This window comes from Anser anser (assembly GCF_964211835.1).
Source record: "Anser anser genome assembly, contig: HAP1_SCAFFOLD_105, whole genome shotgun sequence".
NCBI lineage: Eukaryota > Metazoa > Chordata > Aves > Anseriformes > Anatidae > Anser > Anser anser.
The window spans coordinates 142767-162116 of NW_028153892.1; the positions used below are offsets into that span (position 1 = coordinate 142767).

Here is a 19350-nt window from a genome sequence, read left to right on the forward strand (position 1 = left end):
TAATGTAGTTGGCAGAAAGGAGTTTTAGGGGCAATGTTTTATACACATTCTCTTCCCCCTCTTCATGCCCACACAGTGTTCTCTGAAGTCAGAAATCCTGAGCGTTTCTGCTGCACTCACAGGGAATGGTTGTGAGACCTGAGAGGCAAAGGGATTCCCTGTGGCTCAGAGCAGAGTGAGGGAGCTGGCTGGACTTGTCCCCAGCTGCCTGAGCTTTTGTAGATGGAGGGCAATCACATTTATGTTACCCTGAAAAGAAGCCAGATGCTGCTGAGACCAGATGAATCCACTGCCAATCTGTCAATGCCCAGCCTTTCTCAAGGGACCTGAACAAGGTCTCAGCACCACACCCCTAGTCAAGGACTAGAGGGGACCCCAGGGTCCCGAGGGGGCCTCGGTACTCCGTATCCGAGTACATTCTGGAAGAGCTGAAGCGGAGTAAGGTGGGCTGGTGTCCTGGGCCCTGCAGAGCAATCCCTGCCCGAGCACCGTGGCAGTGCTCTGAGACTGCCCAGGGTGCCCGGAGCAGCTTCTTGGCCAGCTGGGAGAGAAACCAAGGCCAGATGTGCTCTGCCTCTCAGGTGTTTGGCACACCCTAGGGCTTCACTCTTCCCTGCGGCCTGAGTGGGGAGGGCGAGCAGAGAGATGGGGGAATATCCTGGCTCCGTGCCTAGGACAGTTGCTGGCAGTCAGTCCCAGGCCTAATCCGTGTGCTGGAAACCTCCGGGCGCTTCTCTAGCCAAGGGATGTTGGCAAATCCTGTGAGGGGGGTGACGAAAGAAACAGAGGATGCGGCTCTTTTGCAAAGCTTTCCAAAGTGCCCCACCTTGCCCCATTGTCCCTGAGGAGCGGGCAGGGCACAGAGCAGTGTCCCCCTGCTCTGACAGTCATCCCTTTTCCCGTCTCTCAAGAACTCCCTCCTCGGCCTTTCTGTCTTTTCTGTGTGCAGGGCGTTCGGGTTGCGGGACTCGGGACCTTTGGTGTTGTCCGAGAGCAGTTCCATGGCAAAGAAGAGCTGCTCTTGATTCAAAGACCTTTCTTCCAGCTGGACATCGATGAGTTGTGGCTGGAGGAGATCTTCTGTCCCACTGAGCTCCTCCCTGGTGAGAAGGCAGCAGCCCCCCTCTTCCTGCCCCATGTCCGGAACGGTTTGTTCTCCCTGCTCTTTGGAAAGGCCTGGGAGAAGTAGAGGATTGTCTCCGACGGTCAGGGTGCAGCTTGAGTTCCCCCAAAAGAAACTGTGCCCCAGGAGCAGTTCCTCTGAGCGACCCTTTCTCTGGGAACTTGTTCTGAATGTTGCAAGCAACTTGGGCTTGCCGTGGCACTGAGGATGTTGCTTCTCCTTGCAGATGGTGTCAAGATCGAGCCGCTGAACTGCGTGCAGCTGTCGCGAGCCACCTCCTTCCCACTGCACGTGGTGAAGAACTGTGTGCAAGAGACCATCCTCTTGTACTGCTTCCTCCTGAGGAGCAAGGAGCACGTCCCCTTTGCCTTCAGGGACATTGGTGTTCTGACGTGCGAAGATGGTTTCCCGCGCATGAAGTTTTATCTGGACTGTGTCAAACGTCTGGGGAGCATTGCGGGCCTTGTTGCACTGCTCCACAGTGTAAGTTGGTGAGGTTTTGAGGGCTACTTCAATTTCTTTGGGAATCCTAGCGAAGGGTGAGCAATCCGACCGCTGTTGGCCAGCCCGGACATGGCAGGCCAGTCAAATGCCCTTCCCCTCGCTTGCCCCCTTAGCTGCTTTCTCCATTAACAAAGAGAGTTTCTTCTGAGCATCTGGGCGCTTGCCCCTGCAAAAAGCCTGGCAGTGTTACTGTACAGCCTCCATATTCTGCCATGCAGCTCCTCCAGAGCAGAACAAAGGTTCATGGAAGAGGCTTTGGAGGAGGGCTTTGGAGAGAAGGCTTTCTTTTGGCTTGGGAGACAGGTTTGCTTCCTGTCAATGAGAGCCGTGAGAAAACCGCCTCAGAAACCCTCCAGCAGCTCTGTGTCTCTTTGCAGAGAATGTGGCCGGCACATCTGACCGCCTTCAGTGGAGAGACCACCGCTCGTGGGATCCAGATGATCCCAAGGTGAGTGCATTTCCTCCGCAGCCCTTGGCTGACCCAGCGGGAGGCTTCCCACCTCCTGCTTTGGAACGTGCGTGGCTGGGTCTCCACCTTCAGCACCCAGTCAGGGCTAAATCCCGGGGAGACTGGTTCCTGCTTAACTAATGCTGAGTTTCGGCTACGAGTGTCTTCACCTGGAGCGGAGGGGCATTGTGGTTGTGTTTCTTGTGCCCGCGCTGTTCCGATTCCCGTCAAAGAGAGTTGCCTGCATGTGGAGGGGAATTTAGGCTACCTTTTCTGGTGCTGCGGGAAGACTGACAACAAACCCCATGCATGGACATGACGGAAAAGGGATGCCATGCCTCGTGCAACACCAGGAGGATTACTGCCAGCAAGCTGCAACGGGTAGGAGGCCAGCCTTCTTCAAGCCCGTGTCATCGTTTGTTTGCCAGGTTTCATCTGACTGTGAGGAGAGGGCCAGAGGCCAAAGCTTCCACCACCTCACAGGAGGAAGCTGCAGGAGAGCGCAGGATCAGAAGAGGTAAGGGAACAGGTCCCTGCTGTCTGGAGGTGGTCCCTGTCCCATGCTGGCTGACTTGAACCAGGTTAAAAGGCAGTGCCCACGCGGCTGCTCTGAAGAGCTTCCTCCTTTCCTAGTTTCAGAGTGCCATCCTGGCAAGCTGCTGCAGAGGAGGAAGAAGCTTTCCCTCCCCATCCTGACAAGCTGGGAGCCGGGCACAAGGCAGCAAGATGTGGAGAAGAAGCCGTCTACCAGGTGAGACCCCTGGGGGAAAGGAGGAAGGAGCCACTTGCAGCCACACAGGAGAGATGTCCCCTTTGGACCCACCAGCCGCAGGGTGGCTCCTGACACACGTCCCAGCGGACGCCGCTCTCTCAACGGATGGCAAGCGTGCAGCACGTTTGCCTGAGACTGGCACACCAGCTTCATTTTCCACCAGGGCCCCGATCCCTGGGGGAGCTGAATGCAGGGCCTTGTTGCAGAAGCTCTTCTCCCTTCAGGAGTCCCCCCACATTGCAGCAGAGTCCATCTTCTTGTCTGTGGGAGCAAATGTCCCCTGCCTTCATTCTAACATGTCTCACCGTGGCTTAGGATTGCCGTGGCCCCATCTCCCCTGCTGTTTCTTCCAGCCTAAGGAGCTGTGATACCAGATGGAAAAGTTTCTTTCAGGCATTTTTTTCAAACGCTATCCCAAACGTTGTGGCAGGCACAAGAGAGTGCTGAGGTAGGGAGATGGCATGACTGCCCTCCTTACCTGACGGCTTTCTCAAATGTTACTGGCTCCCCTCCGCAGCGATAATCTGTTTTCCACCCATAAGCGCACCGTGTTTCAGGGCCACAGAGGAGAAGCTGAAGTAAAGCCCGGGTGGGCCATAATGGTGTCTCTCGGCTCCTGTCCTTGCGCGAGACACCGCTCCTCTCCTTCTTCCACCAAAAAGGGCCTGGATGCGGGCATCCCGAGCCTTCCTGAAGGCAGGTGGTGCCACAGCTTCGCGTTTGGCTCTCTCTGTCTCTGCTGAAGAGAACACGGCCAGTCCAATACGCCCGCTCGCTGCGGAACTGCCGTCTGCTGCAGAGGCTGACGCAGCTTGCGAGCTTGGACTGGAGACCGAATTCCCCTGGGCTCATGCAGCCTCCTCCTGGTGTCTGTTTGCAGTGTGCTCCCCCCGTGTCCAGGCAGCTCCCCCGGGACGAAGAAGGCAGACAGGCAGGAAACAGCTCCTCGAGCCAAGTCCACCACTGTTATAAATGACTGAGTCCCAAGTAGGATTACAATCAAAGTTTACAATTTATTAAACGAATAGAGGCGAGCAAACAGCGCTGGGTGCGCCGGGAGTCTCTGCTCCACCAGGACGCACACCTGTTACGTAAGGCGGCTGGTTTTTATGCTCCTAGGCTAATACATATTCATTACTACTTCTAGAAGAGGCAGGGTTATTATAATTGGTTTCCCAAATCCAAAGTCCTCCCAGGTGCGCCTGCTTATCAGTCTCTGTTAGTCTCTTGGGGGCCGCTCAGACGGGGAGGCTCATATTCTTCCTCCTTATCTAGTGGTCTCTTGGCCGGATGTCAGAAGTTACTGCACGTCCGTGCAGAGTCAGCAGGTTTTCTCTGAAGAAATCCCTTTGTTCTCTTATCACCTAAACCCAGGCCTCAATGTTAACCCTTCAAACCCCTTAGTGGCACGAATTGCTGGACCATTCCTTACAACCACCACTGCGCTCCCTGCTCCTGAAGCCTCCAGGAGAGCGCTGCAGGTACCTGCTCTGCCTTGCTGCAATGACCGTGCTGTTTGGGCCTGTGCAAAAGCCTCTTTGTGTGGAGCGATCCCGAGCAGGTCCCTTGGGATGCGTTCATTTCCACGTTTGTTACCTCCTTCATCTCTTGCTCTGGGGACAGAAGGTGGCGTCCCGCACACCTTCCCTGCCTCTTACTGCCTCCCGTGTTGCCATGAGCCACTTCATTTTGACCAGGGGCCATGGAAAAGGAACAAGGCCTTTCTGGGTCATTGATGGCAGAGGGCTTTGGTCACCGCGGGCTGTTCAGCTGTGTTTGTCACGAGTTGAGGAGCCTGGCCTAGCTTCAGGGCCCCTCATCCTTGAGGGTCGAAGCACTGCTGACAGACCGGCTGAGGCGAGGGGGCAGGAGTGCGGGTTAGGCCTGAGGGACAGCTGAGACCAATCCTGTCTGCTGTTGTGTTTTTGTTTTGTTTTTTTTTCCTCCAGGAGGTCTGGAACCTGTCTTCACAGTGGGACCAAACAGACAGCTCATGGCCCACGTACCGAAAGCTACAAGAGCAAGCCCGGGCAGAAATGGCTGCATGGGAAGCCTGGTCTGAGGGGGAGGACCAACAGATACCCCAGCTACTGGCAGTGATCAACAGCGCTGAGAACAGCAGCGATCCTCTCCGCCAGGGCTCCGAGGGCGGCAGGTCCCAGGGTGGTGGGAGCAGGACGGGCACCAGGCCGCAGGGCAGGGCTTTGCCTGCTCCTCCCTGTGAGGGAGAGGTTGTCAGCAGAAAGGGAGGGATAAAAGCAGCAGCCAGACGTGGGCTGGCAGCGCCGAGTCGCCTGGTTCCCAGGTCCTGTTGCAGGGCCCTTTCAAGAGGTCCTCTGGGAAACAGCACCTGTGTGTCCAGTCCTGTTTGATGAGAGCGTCTTCTCCTTGCAGCGATTCAACAGCCAACATGCTTGGACTCCCCGTCCTCCAGCCCAGCCCAGGAGCAAGGAGGTCAGGAAGAGGTGGAGGAAGGCTGAGAACCCTGCCCCAGCAGAGGAGTTGGGAGCAGCAGCCAAGCTGGAGAGACTCCAGCCTGAGTAAGTGTGTGCCGGCTCCGTTCCCGTCCTGGGGCACTCGAGTAGCTCTTGAGTGATGTCAGGACATGTCCAGGAGCCTGGTCCCTGAGTCCTGGGCTTGCGTCTGACACCCTTTGATTCCTCCTGAAGCAGGCATGACCTTGGTTACCGCCAAGGCCTAAAACTCATCACAGGTTGGAAGGGTGGGTGCACGTGGCACCGCATGGGTGCAGGGTCTGGATGAGGGGAGAGGCAGAAGGGGTGTCTGACAGAGGCTGAGGGATCCCTTTCTGCTGTGGAGGCACTCCCACCTTCCTGCCCTCTGCCCACCTCCCTGCCCTCTGCCCAGCCCAGCCCAGCTTCTCATGCTGGGCTGGCCCCAGGGCAGTGTCCGGAGCAGGCTGCTGCAGGGCTCTGGGCACTGCCACCACAGCCCCAGTCCCCCTGAAGGGCACGGCAGCTCCTGGGGGCACAGAGGGCTCAGCCCCACAGATGGGACATCCGAGGCACAAGCCAGCCCCTGGGAGGCCTGCAGCCCCTCCGTGCCATCCCTGGGGGTCTTCAGGCAGCTCCTCCTGCCCCAGGGCCAGGGCAGCCGGGCCTGAGCTGCTGCAGCCAGAAAGGATTTGCTGGTCCCATTCCTTCCTCATCAGCTGAGATCAGGTCTCAGACAAAGAAGAGGCTGTAGCTGCATTTAGTTTGCTTAAATATGCTGAGAGCCTGGGGATAGCTGCTGCCGAGAGGCAAAACCCCTCTCTCAGCAGAAGGGATGAGGAACAAAGCCTTCATCCTGTTAGCCTGATCTCACAGTGATACCCAGGCACAAAGCTGCCAGGCTGGCACGATGTCTGTGGCAGGGTGCCGCCCCGGCCAGCAACAAGCAGCATTTCAGGAGCATCCAGCCCTATTGCTTCTTGTGCAAGTGACTGGCCGCCTTCCCGAGCCTGTCGGGCTTCTCGTGCATTCGACACCACAAAGAAAAGGGAAGACATGGCGGTGAGGCACAGGGAGCGAGCAAAGGCAGGGGCGGGCAGGGGCGCCCCGGGCACACGGGCCGGGTCCCCCCCTCAGGCCCCGAGATGCCCCCAGCCCGCCCACGACCCCTAAGATGGCGGCGCCCGCCCTGCCTGGTCAGGCGGTCGCACGGTTGCCATGGCAGCGAGCCCCAGGCAGCCGGCAGGGGGTGGGGCTCCCTTTGCCTGGCGGCTCTGGCAGCCAATCGGCGCCCGGCAACCGGTGCTGCTTCTTTCCTCTGCTCTCACTTCCGCGCTCTCCTCCTGGGCCTTGTGTTGGGTTGGGCCCGATTGCTCCTGGAGCTTGGGCACAGTGCTGCTGGGTGGCAGTCCTGTGACTGCAGGCGGGGACGAGCAAGGGATAAGTCTTTGCCACAGCATTTGCATCACGTGAAGGGAAGCTGCTCGGGATAGCACCTGAGGGCTTGGGTCTTCTTGCGCAGTTGCTGTCAAACACACTCACCAGAAAACAGACTCTAAATAGGGACCTTGTTTTGCTTGTTTCTACACGGGCTCAGGGTGATAAGGGACGTTTTTAGCCTAGAGCAGAGGAGGGTCTGAAGGGATCTCACCAATGCCTATAAATACGAGAAGAAGGTGGTTTTTCTCGTATTTGTTTTTCCCCTTATATTTGTTGGTTTATTTCTTTGTCTTCTTTCTTATGAAGTTGTTACCCATCTGAACCCCCGAGTTCTCACACTTTTACCTTTTTCAATTCTCTCATTCATCCTGCTGTGAGGGGAGAGGGGAAAAAATGGCTGTGCGGTGCTTAGGTGCCTGGCAGGTTATACAGCATCAGTCCCTGTGTGTCTTCCCTTCCTCGTGCATGCTGTCTCCCACTGAATCCCACAGGAGCTGCAGAGTCATCTTTTGCCTGTGGACATCTTAATTCGGTACTGTCCCTGTGGGTGACTCCAGCTTGACTGATCTCTCCCTTTGTGAGGCTCCAGTCACTGCCTACCCTGGGCAAATGCTGTTCCCAGTTGAACCGGTTTGTGTGTGCTCAGCTGTATCCGTGTGTGCACGTTTGTGTGTGTGTACAAGACGGTGTGTTTATGTACACACATGGGCGTATTTGCTTGCTAGCGCAAGAGTGTTGGGTATTCTGGGGCAATTTCTCCTGGTTGCTGATGCAACAAGAAGCTGGTCTGGATCTTAGGGCTGAGGGACCTTTCTTGATGGCCTGAGGGGATGGTATATGGAGCATCAGGATGTTCTCAGTAGGCTCTCTTTTCCCATGGGGCTTGCAGAGGCTTTGTTGTGGTTTAACCCGGCTGGCAGCTAAACACCACACAGCCGTTCGCTCACCCTCCCCCCTCCCTCTCTGGGATGGGGGAGAGAAACGGGAAAGTGAAGCCGGTGAGTTGAGATAAAGACAGTTTATTAAGACAGGAATATAATAATAACAATAATAATAATAATAGTGATAATGATAATAGTATTAACAATAATAATGTGTAAGAAAACAAGTGATGTACAATGCAATTGCTCACCACCCGCTGACCGATGCCCAGCCTATTCCCGAGCAGCCGGCCCCCCCACCCCGGCCAGCCACCCCTATATATTGTTTAGCATGACGTCAGATGGTATGGGATACCCCTTTGGCCAGTTTGGGTCAGCTGTCCTGGGTCTGTCCCCTCCCAGCTCCTGCTGTACCCCCAGCCTGCTCGCTGGCAGGACAGAGCGAGAAGCCGAAAAGTCCTTGGCCTGGTGTAAACACTGCTCTGCGACAATTAAAACATCAGCATGTTATCAGCGCTCTTCTCATCCTAATCCAAAACATAGCACCCTACCAGCTACTATGAGCTACTTAACTCTGTCCTAACTGGAACCAGGACAGATATCCACCCCTTATTCCATACCATTTATGTCATGCTCAGGTTACACTCTGTCCAATACATTCTAATTAATCACCATTTTCATCTATGATATATAGCAATCATGGTAGTGATGACATACATTATTATATAATAATTAACATACTACAATTCAACTCATGGGCTATTCTCACCCAGTATCAAATCCCCTTGAGGTACACACCGGACCTCCCCATTCTTTTGCATTACCCACCAAGTGCATCCAGGTCCCTGAGCAAAAGCAATTCCACGAATGGGTTTGCCTTTTCCTGAGGCAGGAGTAGCCCAGACTGTTTTACCCAGCATGTTTCTTACGTGCACTACAGGAACTTTATCCCCTTCTACAGTGCGTAACAGGTTTGATTGGGCAGGTCCAGCTCGGTTGGCAGATCCCCTGGTATTGACTAACCAGGTGGCCTTTGCCAAATGTGTATCCCAATTTTTGAATGTCCCAGCACCCATTGCTTTCAGTGTAGTCTTCAACAGTCCATTGTATCGTTCAACTTTTCCAGAGGCTGGTGCATGATAGGGGATGTGATACACCCACTCAATACTATGTTCTTTGGCCCAAGTGTCTATAAGGTTGTTTCGGAAATGAGTCCCGTTGTCTGACTCAATTCTCTCTGGGGTGCCATGTCGCCATAGGACTTGCTTTTCAAGGCCCAGGATAGTGTTCCGGGCGGTGGCATGGGGCACAGGATATGTTTCCAGCCATCCGGTGGTTGCTTCCACCATTGTAAGTACGTGGCGCTTGCCGTTGCGGGTTTGAGGGAGTGTGATGTAATCAATCTGCCAGGCCTCTCCATATTTATATTTCAGCCATCGTCCTCCATACCAAAGAGGTTTTGACCGTTTGGCTTGCTTGATTGCAGCACATGTTTCACAGTCATGAATAACCTGTGCTATAGTGTCCATGGTCAGGTCCACCCCTCGATCACGAGCCCATCTGTAGGTTGCATCTCTACCTTGATGGCCTGAGGTGTCATGGGCCCATCGGGCTATAAATAATTCACCTTTATGTTGCCAGTCCAGGTCCACCTGAGCCACTTCAATCTTAGCAGCCTGATCCACCTGCTGGTTGTTTTGATGTTCTTCAGTAGCCCGATTCTTGGGCACCTGAGCATCTACATGGCGTACCTTTACAACCAGGTTCTCTACCCGGGCAGCAATATCTTGCCACAATGCCGCAGCCCAGATGGGCTTGCCCCTGCGCTGCCAGTTGTTCTGCTTCCATTGCTGTAACCACCCCCACAGGGCATTTGCTACCATCCATGAATCAGTATAGAGATAGAGAACTGGCCACTTTTCTCGTTCAGCAATATCTAAAGCCAGCTGAATGGCTTTCACTTCTGCAAACTGACTCGATTCACCTTCTCCCTCAGCAGCTTCTGCAACTCGTCGTGTAGGACTCCATACAGCAGCTTTCCATCTCCGATGCTTTCCCACAATACGACAGGACCCGTCAGTGAACAAGGCATATTTCTTCTCATTTTCCGGTAGCTTGTTGTACAGTGGGGCTTCTTCAGCACGAACCACCTCCTCCTCTGATGATATCCCAAAGTATTTGCCTTCTGGCCAGTCCATAATCACCTCCAAGATTCCTGGGCGACTGGGGTTTCCTATTCGAGCCCGCTGAGTAATCAGTGCAACCCACTTGCTCCATGTAGCATCAGTTGCATGATGTGTAGAGGGGACCCTTCCTTTGAACATCCAGCCTAGTACCGGCAGTCGGGGTGCCAGGAGGAGCTGCGCTTCAGTACCGACCACTTCCGAAGCAGATCGAACTCCTTCATATGCTGCCAATATCTCCTTTTCAGTTGGAGTATAGCGGGCTTCAGATCCTCTGTATCCCCGACTCCAAAACCCCAGGGGTCGACCTCGAGTTTCCCCAGGTTCTTTCTGCCAGAGGCTCCAGGTGGGACCATTCTCCCCGGCCGCGGTGTAGAGCACATTCTTTACATCTGGTCCTGTTCGGACTGGCCCGAGGGCTACTGCATGAACTATTTCCTGCTTAATTTGTTCAAAGGCTTGTCGTTGCTCAGGGGTGAATGTCCAAAACACTGGAGGTGACCACTGCTCTAGAAACCTGCCCATATCCTCCCACACTCCCTGCCACTCGCAACTATCCCGCCTCAAGACAGATCTCCGGATGAGATTCCTAAGTAGTTGTTTAACCCTCCACAAAACCTGAAGCGCATTCAGGAGACATAACAACAAGAGCAGGCTGGTCTGAGTATCCCAAGGATATTCAACATCTCGGAGAACCACCGTAACTAGCTCGGGGGATAAGAGGGTGGTGGTGAAGGAGAAAGGGAGAGTGAACAGGTAGGGAAACATGTCTTCCCCTGCCCCCTTCACAGATTGGCTCCCTAACGAAAACAGGCAATAGGTGTAATTGCTAATAGTTTCCGAGATATGGTTTCCAAAGTATAGAGTCGACGTCAGTGCTGAGTACAAATACCAGGTTAAAGTCGTGACCAGATATTTCATCATTTCATAAGCCATTGTTACACCGCACAGTACCATAACAATCTTAAACCAGGGCCCGGAAAGGATAAACAGTGCAACAGGGAGCACATACAGAAAGTAACGCACCATAAAACTCAATTTGGAATACAGGTACAGCAGACTGGAGATTAAGGCAATCAACATCGTGACTAGCAACTATTAAGCAGGTCCAATACTTATACCAATTTTAGTTTAACACACTCTGGTCAGATTTGTCGATATCTCAACCCTTCGTGCCCCACGTTGGGCACCAAAAGGACTGTTGTGGTTTAACCCGGCTGGCAGCTAAACACCACACAGCCGTTCGCTCACCCTCCCCCCTCCCTCTCTGGGATGGGGGAGAGAAACGGGAAAGTGAAGCCGGTGAGTTGAGATAAAGACAGTTTATTAAGACAGGAATATAATAATAACAATAATAATAATAATAGTGATAATGATAATAGTATTAACAATAATAATGTGTAAGAAAACAAGTGATGTACAATGCAATTGCTCACCACCCGCTGACCGATGCCCAGCCTATTCCCGAGCAGCCGGCCCCCCCACCCCGGCCAGCCACCCCTATATATTGTTTAGCATGACGTCAGATGGTATGGAATACCCCTTTGGCCAGTTTGGGTCAGCTGTCCTGGGTCTGTCCCCTCCCAGCTCCTGCTGTACCCCCAGCCTGCTCGCTGGCAGGACAGAGCGAGAAGCCGAAAAGTCCTTGGCCTGGTGTAAACACTGCTCTGCGACAATTAAAACATCAGCATGTTATCAGCGCTCTTCTCATCCTAATCCAAAACATAGCACCCTACCAGCTACTATGAGCTACTTAACTCTGTCCTAACTGGAACCAGGACAGATATCCACCCCTTATTCCATACCATTTATGTCATGCTCAGGTTACACTCTGTCCAATACATTCTAATTAATCACCATTTTCATCTATGATATATAGCAATCATGGTAGTGATGACATACATTATTATATAATAATTAACATACTACAATTCAACTCATGGGCTATTCTCACCCAGTATCAAATCCCCTTGAGGTACACACCGGACCTCCCCATTCTTTTGCATTACCCACCAAGTGCATCCAGGTCCCTGAGCAAAAGCAATTCCACGAATGGGTTTGCCTTTTCCTGAGGCAGGAGTAGCCCAGACTGTTTTACCCAGCATGTTTCTTACGTGCACTACAGGAACTTTATCCCCTTCTACAGTGCGTAACAGGTTTGATTGGGCAGGTCCAGCTCGGTTGGCAGATCCCCTGGTATTGACTAACCAGGTGGCCTTTGCCAAATGTGTATCCCAATTTTTGAATGTCCCAGCACCCATTGCTTTCAGTGTAGTCTTCAACAGTCCATTGTATCGTTCAACTTTTCCAGAGGCTGGTGCATGATAGGGGATGTGATACACCCACTCAATACTATGTTCTTTGGCCCAAGTGTCTATAAGGTTGTTTCGGAAATGAGTCCCGTTGTCTGACTCAATTCTCTCTGGGGTGCCATGTCGCCATAGGACTTGCTTTTCAAGGCCCAGGATAGTGTTCCGGGCGGTGGCATGGGGCACAGGATATGTTTCCAGCCATCCGGTGGTTGCTTCCACCATTGTAAGTACGTGGCGCTTGCCGTTGCGGGTTTGAGGGAGTGTGATGTAATCAATCTGCCAGGCCTCTCCATATTTATATTTCAGCCATCGTCCTCCATACCAAAGAGGTTTTGACCGTTTGGCTTGCTTGATTGCAGCACATGTTTCACAGTCATGAATAACCTGTGCTATAGTGTCCATGGTCAGGTCCACCCCTCGATCACGAGCCCATCTGTAGGTTGCATCTCTACCTTGATGGCCTGAGGTGTCATGGGCCCATCGGGCTATAAATAATTCACCTTTATGTTGCCAGTCCAGGTCCACCTGAGCCACTTCAATCTTAGCAGCCTGATCCACCTGCTGGTTGTTTTGATGTTCTTCAGTAGCCCGATTCTTGGGCACCTGAGCATCTACATGGCGTACCTTTACAACCAGGTTCTCTACCCGGGCAGCAATATCTTGCCACAATGCCGCAGCCCAGATGGGCTTGCCCCTGCGCTGCCAGTTGTTCTGCTTCCATTGCTGTAACCACCCCCACAGGGCATTTGCTACCATCCATGAATCAGTATAGAGATAGAGAACTGGCCACTTTTCTCGTTCAGCAATATCTAAAGCCAGCTGAATGGCTTTCACTTCTGCAAACTGACTCGATTCACCTTCTCCCTCAGCAGCTTCTGCAACTCGTCGTGTAGGACTCCATACAGCAGCTTTCCATCTCCGATGCTTTCCCACAATACGACAGGACCCGTCAGTGAACAAGGCATATTTCTTCTCATTTTCCGGTAGCTTGTTGTACAGTGGGGCTTCTTCAGCACGAACCACCTCCTCCTCTGATGATATCCCAAAGTATTTGCCTTCTGGCCAGTCCATAATCACCTCCAAGATTCCTGGGCGACTGGGGTTTCCTATTCGAGCCCGCTGAGTAATCAGTGCAACCCACTTGCTCCATGTAGCATCAGTTGCATGATGTGTAGAGGGGACCCTTCCTTTGAACATCCAGCCTAGTACCGGCAGTCGGGGTGCCAGGAGGAGCTGCGCTTCAGTACCGACCACTTCCGAAGCAGATCGAACTCCTTCATATGCTGCCAATATCTCCTTTTCAGTTGGAGTATAGCGGGCTTCAGATCCTCTGTATCCCCGACTCCAAAACCCCAGGGGTCGACCTCGAGTTTCCCCAGGTTCTTTCTGCCAGAGGCTCCAGGTGGGACCATTCTCCCCGGCCGCGGTGTAGAGCACATTCTTTACATCTGGTCCTGTTCGGACTGGCCCGAGGGCTACTGCATGAACTATTTCCTGCTTAATTTGTTCAAAGGCTTGTCGTTGCTCAGGGGTGAATGTCCAAAACACTGGAGGTGACCACTGCTCTAGAAACCTGCCCATATCCTCCCACACTCCCTGCCACTCGCAACTATCCCGCCTCAAGACAGATCTCCGGATGAGATTCCTAAGTAGTTGTTTAACCCTCCACAAAACCTGAAGCGCATTCAGGAGACATAACAACAAGAGCAGGCTGGTCTGAGTATCCCAAGGATATTCAACATCTCGGAGAACCACCGTAACTAGCTCGGGGGATAAGAGGGTGGTGGTGAAGGAGAAAGGGAGAGTGAACAGGTAGGGAAACATGTCTTCCCCTGCCCCCTTCACAGATTGGCTCCCTAACGAAAACAGGCAATAGGTGTAATTGCTAATAGTTTCCGAGATATGGTTTCCAAAGTATAGAGTCGACGTCAGTGCTGAGTACAAATACCAGGTTAAAGTCGTGACCAGATATTTCATCATTTCATAAGCCATTGTTACACCGCACAGTACCATAACAATCTTAAACCAGGGCCCGGAAAGGATAAACAGTGCAACAGGGAGCACATACAGAAAGTAACGCACCATAAAACTCAATTTGGAATACAGGTACAGCAGACTGGAGATTAAGGCAATCAACATCGTGACTAGCAACTATTAAGCAGGTCCAATACTTATACCAATTTTAGTTTAACACACTCTGGTCAGATTTGTCGATATCTCAACCCTTCGTGCCCCACGTTGGGCGCCAAAAGGACTGTTGTGGTTTAACCCGGCTGGCAGCTAAACACCACACAGCCGTTCGCTCACCCTCCCCCCTCCCTCTCTGGGATGGGGGAGAGAAACGGGAAAGTGAAGCCGGTGAGTTGAGATAAAGACAGTTTATTAAGACAGGAATATAATAATAACAATAATAATAATAATAGTGATAACGATAATAGTATTAACAATAATAATGTGTAAGAAAACAAGTGATGTACAATGCAATTGCTCACCACCCGCTGACCGATGCCCAGCCTATTCCCGAGCAGCCGGCCCCCCCACCCCGGCCAGCCACCCCTATATATTGTTTAGCATGACGTCAGATGGTATGGAATACCCCTTTGGCCAGTTTGGGTCAGCTGTCCTGGGTCTGTCCCCTCCCAGCTCCTGCTGCACCCCCAGCCTGCTCGCTGGCAGGACAGAGCGAGAAGCCGAAAAGTCCTTGGCCTGGTGTAAACACTGCTCTGCGACAATTAAAACATCAGCATGTTATCAGCGCTCTTCTCATCCTAATCCAAAACATAGCACCCTACCAGCTACTATGAGCTACTTAACTCTGTCCTAACTGGAACCAGGACAGGCTTCCAGCCATGCAGAGATCCAAGGATGTTGCAAGGATCCAAGGGCTTGCTCTTTCTGTGATCACAGCTTCACTCCAGTCCTTCAGGTGTACGTGAGCTGAGAAGCCTCGTCCGGTGGTGACTTTTGAGGTAAGGGCCAACAGATAGCTTGGGGGAAACTGTCTCAAGGATGCGTGCTGGCCCTAGGAACTGCAGGACAGAAGCAAACAGACACAGCTGCACAGGGTGAGAAGTAGACCCAGCAGGGTTGGGATCACTGCTGCCAAACCCTCTCACTGGGTTCCATGGTTGTGGCAGCTTCAGGCAGCTCCCCGTTAATTTCCTGGAGGATGTCCTCTGCCCTGACAGTTGTGGGACAGTCACGGCTGTGTACCTCAGTGACTGTTCACCATTTCTGCTGTCATCAGACACCAACAGCTTACTCCTAAATCCTACCCTCGGTCTCTCACAGCTCACAGAATGAGCTTTTTCTTTGCCTTATCCGTGGAGCAACAGGCTTTTCGGGAAGCAGCTGCTCAGCCCTGGTCTTGGCACCAGCTTTGAAAGAAGAACCAAGTCTTCAAGAAGAGCACTGGGGAGATGCAATTTTATTAGGCAGACGCTATCACAGAGTTTACTCTGGCCTGCTGTTATACACATATTATAAAGCCTCGAGAGTAAACAGAACAGTTTCATTCCGCAGTAGGTGGCCGATGAATAAAGAAACATATTTCTAAGAAATTAGTAAATGCAAATGATACTGAGGATAAAAACTTCAATAATGATAAACAAGGAGCAGGCCTGCAAGGGAAGTCATTTGTGTAGATAGAGGGGAAATTTATCACTAATCAGAAATATCCATGCAATCACTTTCCTAACAGCACTCTTAAGCTCCTTGTTTCTCATGCTGTAGATGAGGGCGTTCAATGCCGGTAGCACAACTGAGTACAGAACTGCCACCACCAGGTCCAGAGATGGTGAGATGGAGGGGGACTTCAGGTAGGCAAATATGGTCATGCTGAGAAACAGGGAGGCCACGGCCAGGTGAGGGAGGCACATGGAAAAGGCTTTGAGCTGTCCCTGCTCAGAGGGCATCCTCAGTACAGCCCTGAAAATCTGCACATAGGACAGCACGATGAAAACAAAACACCCAGACGCTAAACAGAATCCAACCATAATTATCCAAACTTCCCTGAGGTAGGAGTTTGAGCAGGAGAGCTTGAGGATCTTTGGAACTTCACAGAAGAACTGGTCCACAGCATTGCCTTGGCAAAGTGTCAGAGAAAATGCATTAGCAGTGTGCAGCACAGCATGGAGAAAGCCACTGCCCCAGGCAGCTGCTGCCATCTGGGCACAAGCTCTGCTGCCCAGGAGGCTCCCGTAGTGCAGGGGCTTGCAGATGGCAACGTAGCGGTCGTAGGACATGACAGTGAGAAGATAACACTCTGCTGAAAACAAAAAGAAAAAGAAAAAGACCTGGGCAGCACATCCTGTGTAGGAAATGGCCCTGGTGTCCCAGAGGGAGTTGACCACGGCTTTGGGGAGAGTGGTGGAGATGCAGCCCAGGTCGAGGAGGGCGAGGTCGAGGAGGAAGAAGTACATGGGGGTGTGGAGGCGGTGGTCGCAGGCTGCGGCGGTGAGGATGAGGCCGTTGCCCAGGAGGGCAGCCAGGTAGATGGCCAGGAAGAGCGCGAAGTGCAGGAGCTGCAGCTCCCGCGTGTCTGCGAATGGCAGGAGGAGGAACTCGCTGATGGAGCTGCTGTTGGACATCTGATGCCTGTTGGGTATGGAGATCTGTACGTGTAGTAAAAGGCAATGAAAAGTTAGGACAGGTTTCTCTGAGTGAACCCTATGCCATTCCTTGTAGACCTCCCCCTGCCATACTCCAATGCTTTTTGTTTCTCTGCTGGAATCTTTCATTTAGCTCCATGACATGAGCTTCATTTTTAAGGTTCAGTGTGCAATGAGGAGCAGGGTCCTCTGCTGCTGGTCTCACGAGGGAATCAGTCCTGACCCAGTGCAGGGAGTACACAGGAACATAGCAGGAGGGCAAGGTTTTATTTTCAGATTTTGTCAGATGAAATGAATGCCCAGCCTATCTGGGCAATATGTTTCAGTACCTCGCCTCCCTCTGAGTGAAGAATTTCCTCCTAATCTCTAATCTAAATCTCCCCGCTTTTAGTTTAAAAACATTCCCCTGATCCTGTCATGATTTGATTGATCAAAAAAATAGCTCTCCATATTTTTAGAAGACCCCTTTAAATGCGGAAAAGCTGCAGTGAGGTCACCCTGCTCAGCCCCAGCTCTCTCAGCCTTTCTTCGAAGGAGAGGTGCTCCAGCATGCTGATCATCTTCATGTCAGCATGTTAACATCTGCATTCCGCTGCTACATAATGTAGTTGGCAGAAAGGAGTTTTAGGGGCAATGTTTTATACACATTCTCTTCCCCCTCTTCATGCCCACACAGTGTTCTCTGAAGTCAGAAATCCTGAGCGTTTCTGCTGCACTCACAGGGAATGGTTGTGAGACCTGAGAGGCAAAGGGATTCCCTGTGGCTCAGAGCAGAGTGAGGGAGCTGGCTGGACTTGTCCCCAGCTGCCTGAGCTTTTGTAGATGGAGGGCAATCACATTTATGTTACCCTGAAAAGAAGCCAGATGCTGCTGAGACCAGATGAATCCACTGCCAATCTGTCAATGCCCAGCCTTTCTCAAGGGACCTGAACAAGGTCTCAGCACCACACCCCTAGTCAAGGACTAGAGGGGACCCCAGGGTCCCGAGGGGGCCTCGGTACTCCATATCCGAGTACATTCTGGAAGAGCTGAAGCGGAGTAAGGTGGGCTGGTGTCCTGGGCCCTGCAGAGCAATCCCTGCCCGAGCACCGTGGCAGTGCTCTGAGACTGCCCGGGGTGTCCGGAGCAGCTTCTTGGCCAGCTGGGAGAGAAACCAAGGCCAGATGTGCTCTGCCTCTCAGGTGTTTGGCACACCCTAGGGCTTCACTCTTCCCTGCGGCCTGAGTGGGGAGGGCGAGCAGAGAGATGGGGGAATATCCTGGCTCCGTGCCTAGGACAGTTGCTGGCAGTCAGTCCCAGGCCTAATCCGTGTGCTGGAAACCTCCGGGCGCTTCTCTAGCCAAGGGATGTTGGCAAATCCTGTGAGGGGGGTGACGAAAGAAACAGAGGATGCGTCTCTTTTGCAAAGCTTTCCAAAGTGCCCCACCTTGCCCCATTGTCTCTGAGGAGCGGGCAGGGCACAGAGCAGTGTCCCCCTGCTCTGACAGTCATCCCTTTTCCCGTCTCTCAAGAACTCCCTCCTCGGCCTTTCTGTCTTTTCTGTGTGCAGGGCATTCGGGTTGCGGGACTCGGGACCTTTGGTGTTGTCCGAGAGCAGTTCCATGGCAAAGAAGAGCTGCTCTTGATTCAAAGACCTTTCTTCCAGCTGGACATCGATGAGTTGTGGCTGGAGGAGATCTTCTGTCCCACTGAGATCCTCCCTGGTGAGAAGGCAGCAGCCCCCCTCTTCCTGCCCCATGTCCGGAACGGTTTGTTCTCCCTGCTCTTTGGAAAGGCCTGGGAGAAGTAGAGGATTGTCTCCGACGGTCAGGGTGCAGCTTGAGTTCCCCCAAAAGAAACTGTGCCCCAGGAGCAGTTCCTCTGAGCGACCCTTTCTCTGGGAACTTGTTCTGAATGTTGCAAGCAACTTGGGCTTGCCGTGGCACTGAGGATGTTGCTTCTCCTTGCAGATGGTGTCAAGATCGAGCCGCTGAACTGCGTGCAGCTGTCGCGAGCCACCTCCTTCCCACTGCACGTGGTGAAGAACTGTGTGCAAGAGACCATCCTCTTGTACTGCTTCCTCCTGAGGAGCAAGGAGCACGTCCCCTTTGCCTTCAGGGACATTGGTGTTCTGACGTGCGAAGATGGTTTCCCGCGCATGAAGTTTTATCTGGACTGTGTCAAACGTCTGGGGAGCATTGCGGGCCTTGTTGCACTGCTCCACAGTGTAAGTTGGTGAGGTTTTGAGGGCTACTTCAATTTCTTTGGGAATCCTAGCGAAGGGTGAGCAATCCGACCGCTGTTGGCCAGCCCGGACATGGCAGGCCAGTCAAATGCCCTTCCCCTCGCTTGCCCCCTTAGCTGCTTTCTCCATTAACAAAGAGAGTTTCTTCTGAGCATCTGGGCGCTTGCCCCTGCAAAAAGCCTGGCAGTGTTACTGTACAGCCTCCATATTCTGCCATGCAGCTCCTCCAGAGCAGAACAAAGGTTCATGGAAGAGGCTTTGGAGGAGGGCTTTGGAGAGAAGGCTTTCTTTTGGCTTGGGAGACAGGTTTGCTTCCTGTCAATGAGAGCCGTGAGAAAACCGCCTCAGAAACCCTCCAGCAGGTCTGTGTCTCTTTGCAGAGAATGTGGCCGGCACATCT

The 19350-nt window shown here is 52.7% G+C and overlaps 1 protein-coding gene across 3 annotated transcripts in view; it reads left to right on the forward strand.

The window, feature by feature from the left end:
• The window catches only part of LOC310891208 (coiled-coil domain-containing protein 81-like), a 35156-nt gene extending 15856 nt beyond the window's left edge, over positions 1-19300 (forward strand). Inside the window, exons 3-8 of one of the 3 annotated variants that reach the window (XM_083853491.1) lie at positions 950-1103; positions 1350-1606; positions 2005-2075; positions 2504-2592; positions 2709-2826; positions 3163-3396. In XM_083853491.1, coding sequence (XP_083709617.1) covers positions 950-1103; positions 1350-1606; positions 2005-2075; positions 2504-2592; positions 2709-2826; positions 3163-3205 — 732 coding nt within the window. In that variant the 3' untranslated portion in view covers positions 3206-3396. Of the gene's footprint in view, positions 1-949; positions 1104-1349; positions 1607-2004; positions 2076-2503; positions 2593-2708; positions 2827-3162; positions 3397-18675 lie in introns of those variants that run through there. The other 2 variants (XM_083853489.1, XM_083853490.1) reach the window with 2 other exon arrangements.
• Positions 19301-19350: the final 50 nt, after the last annotated feature.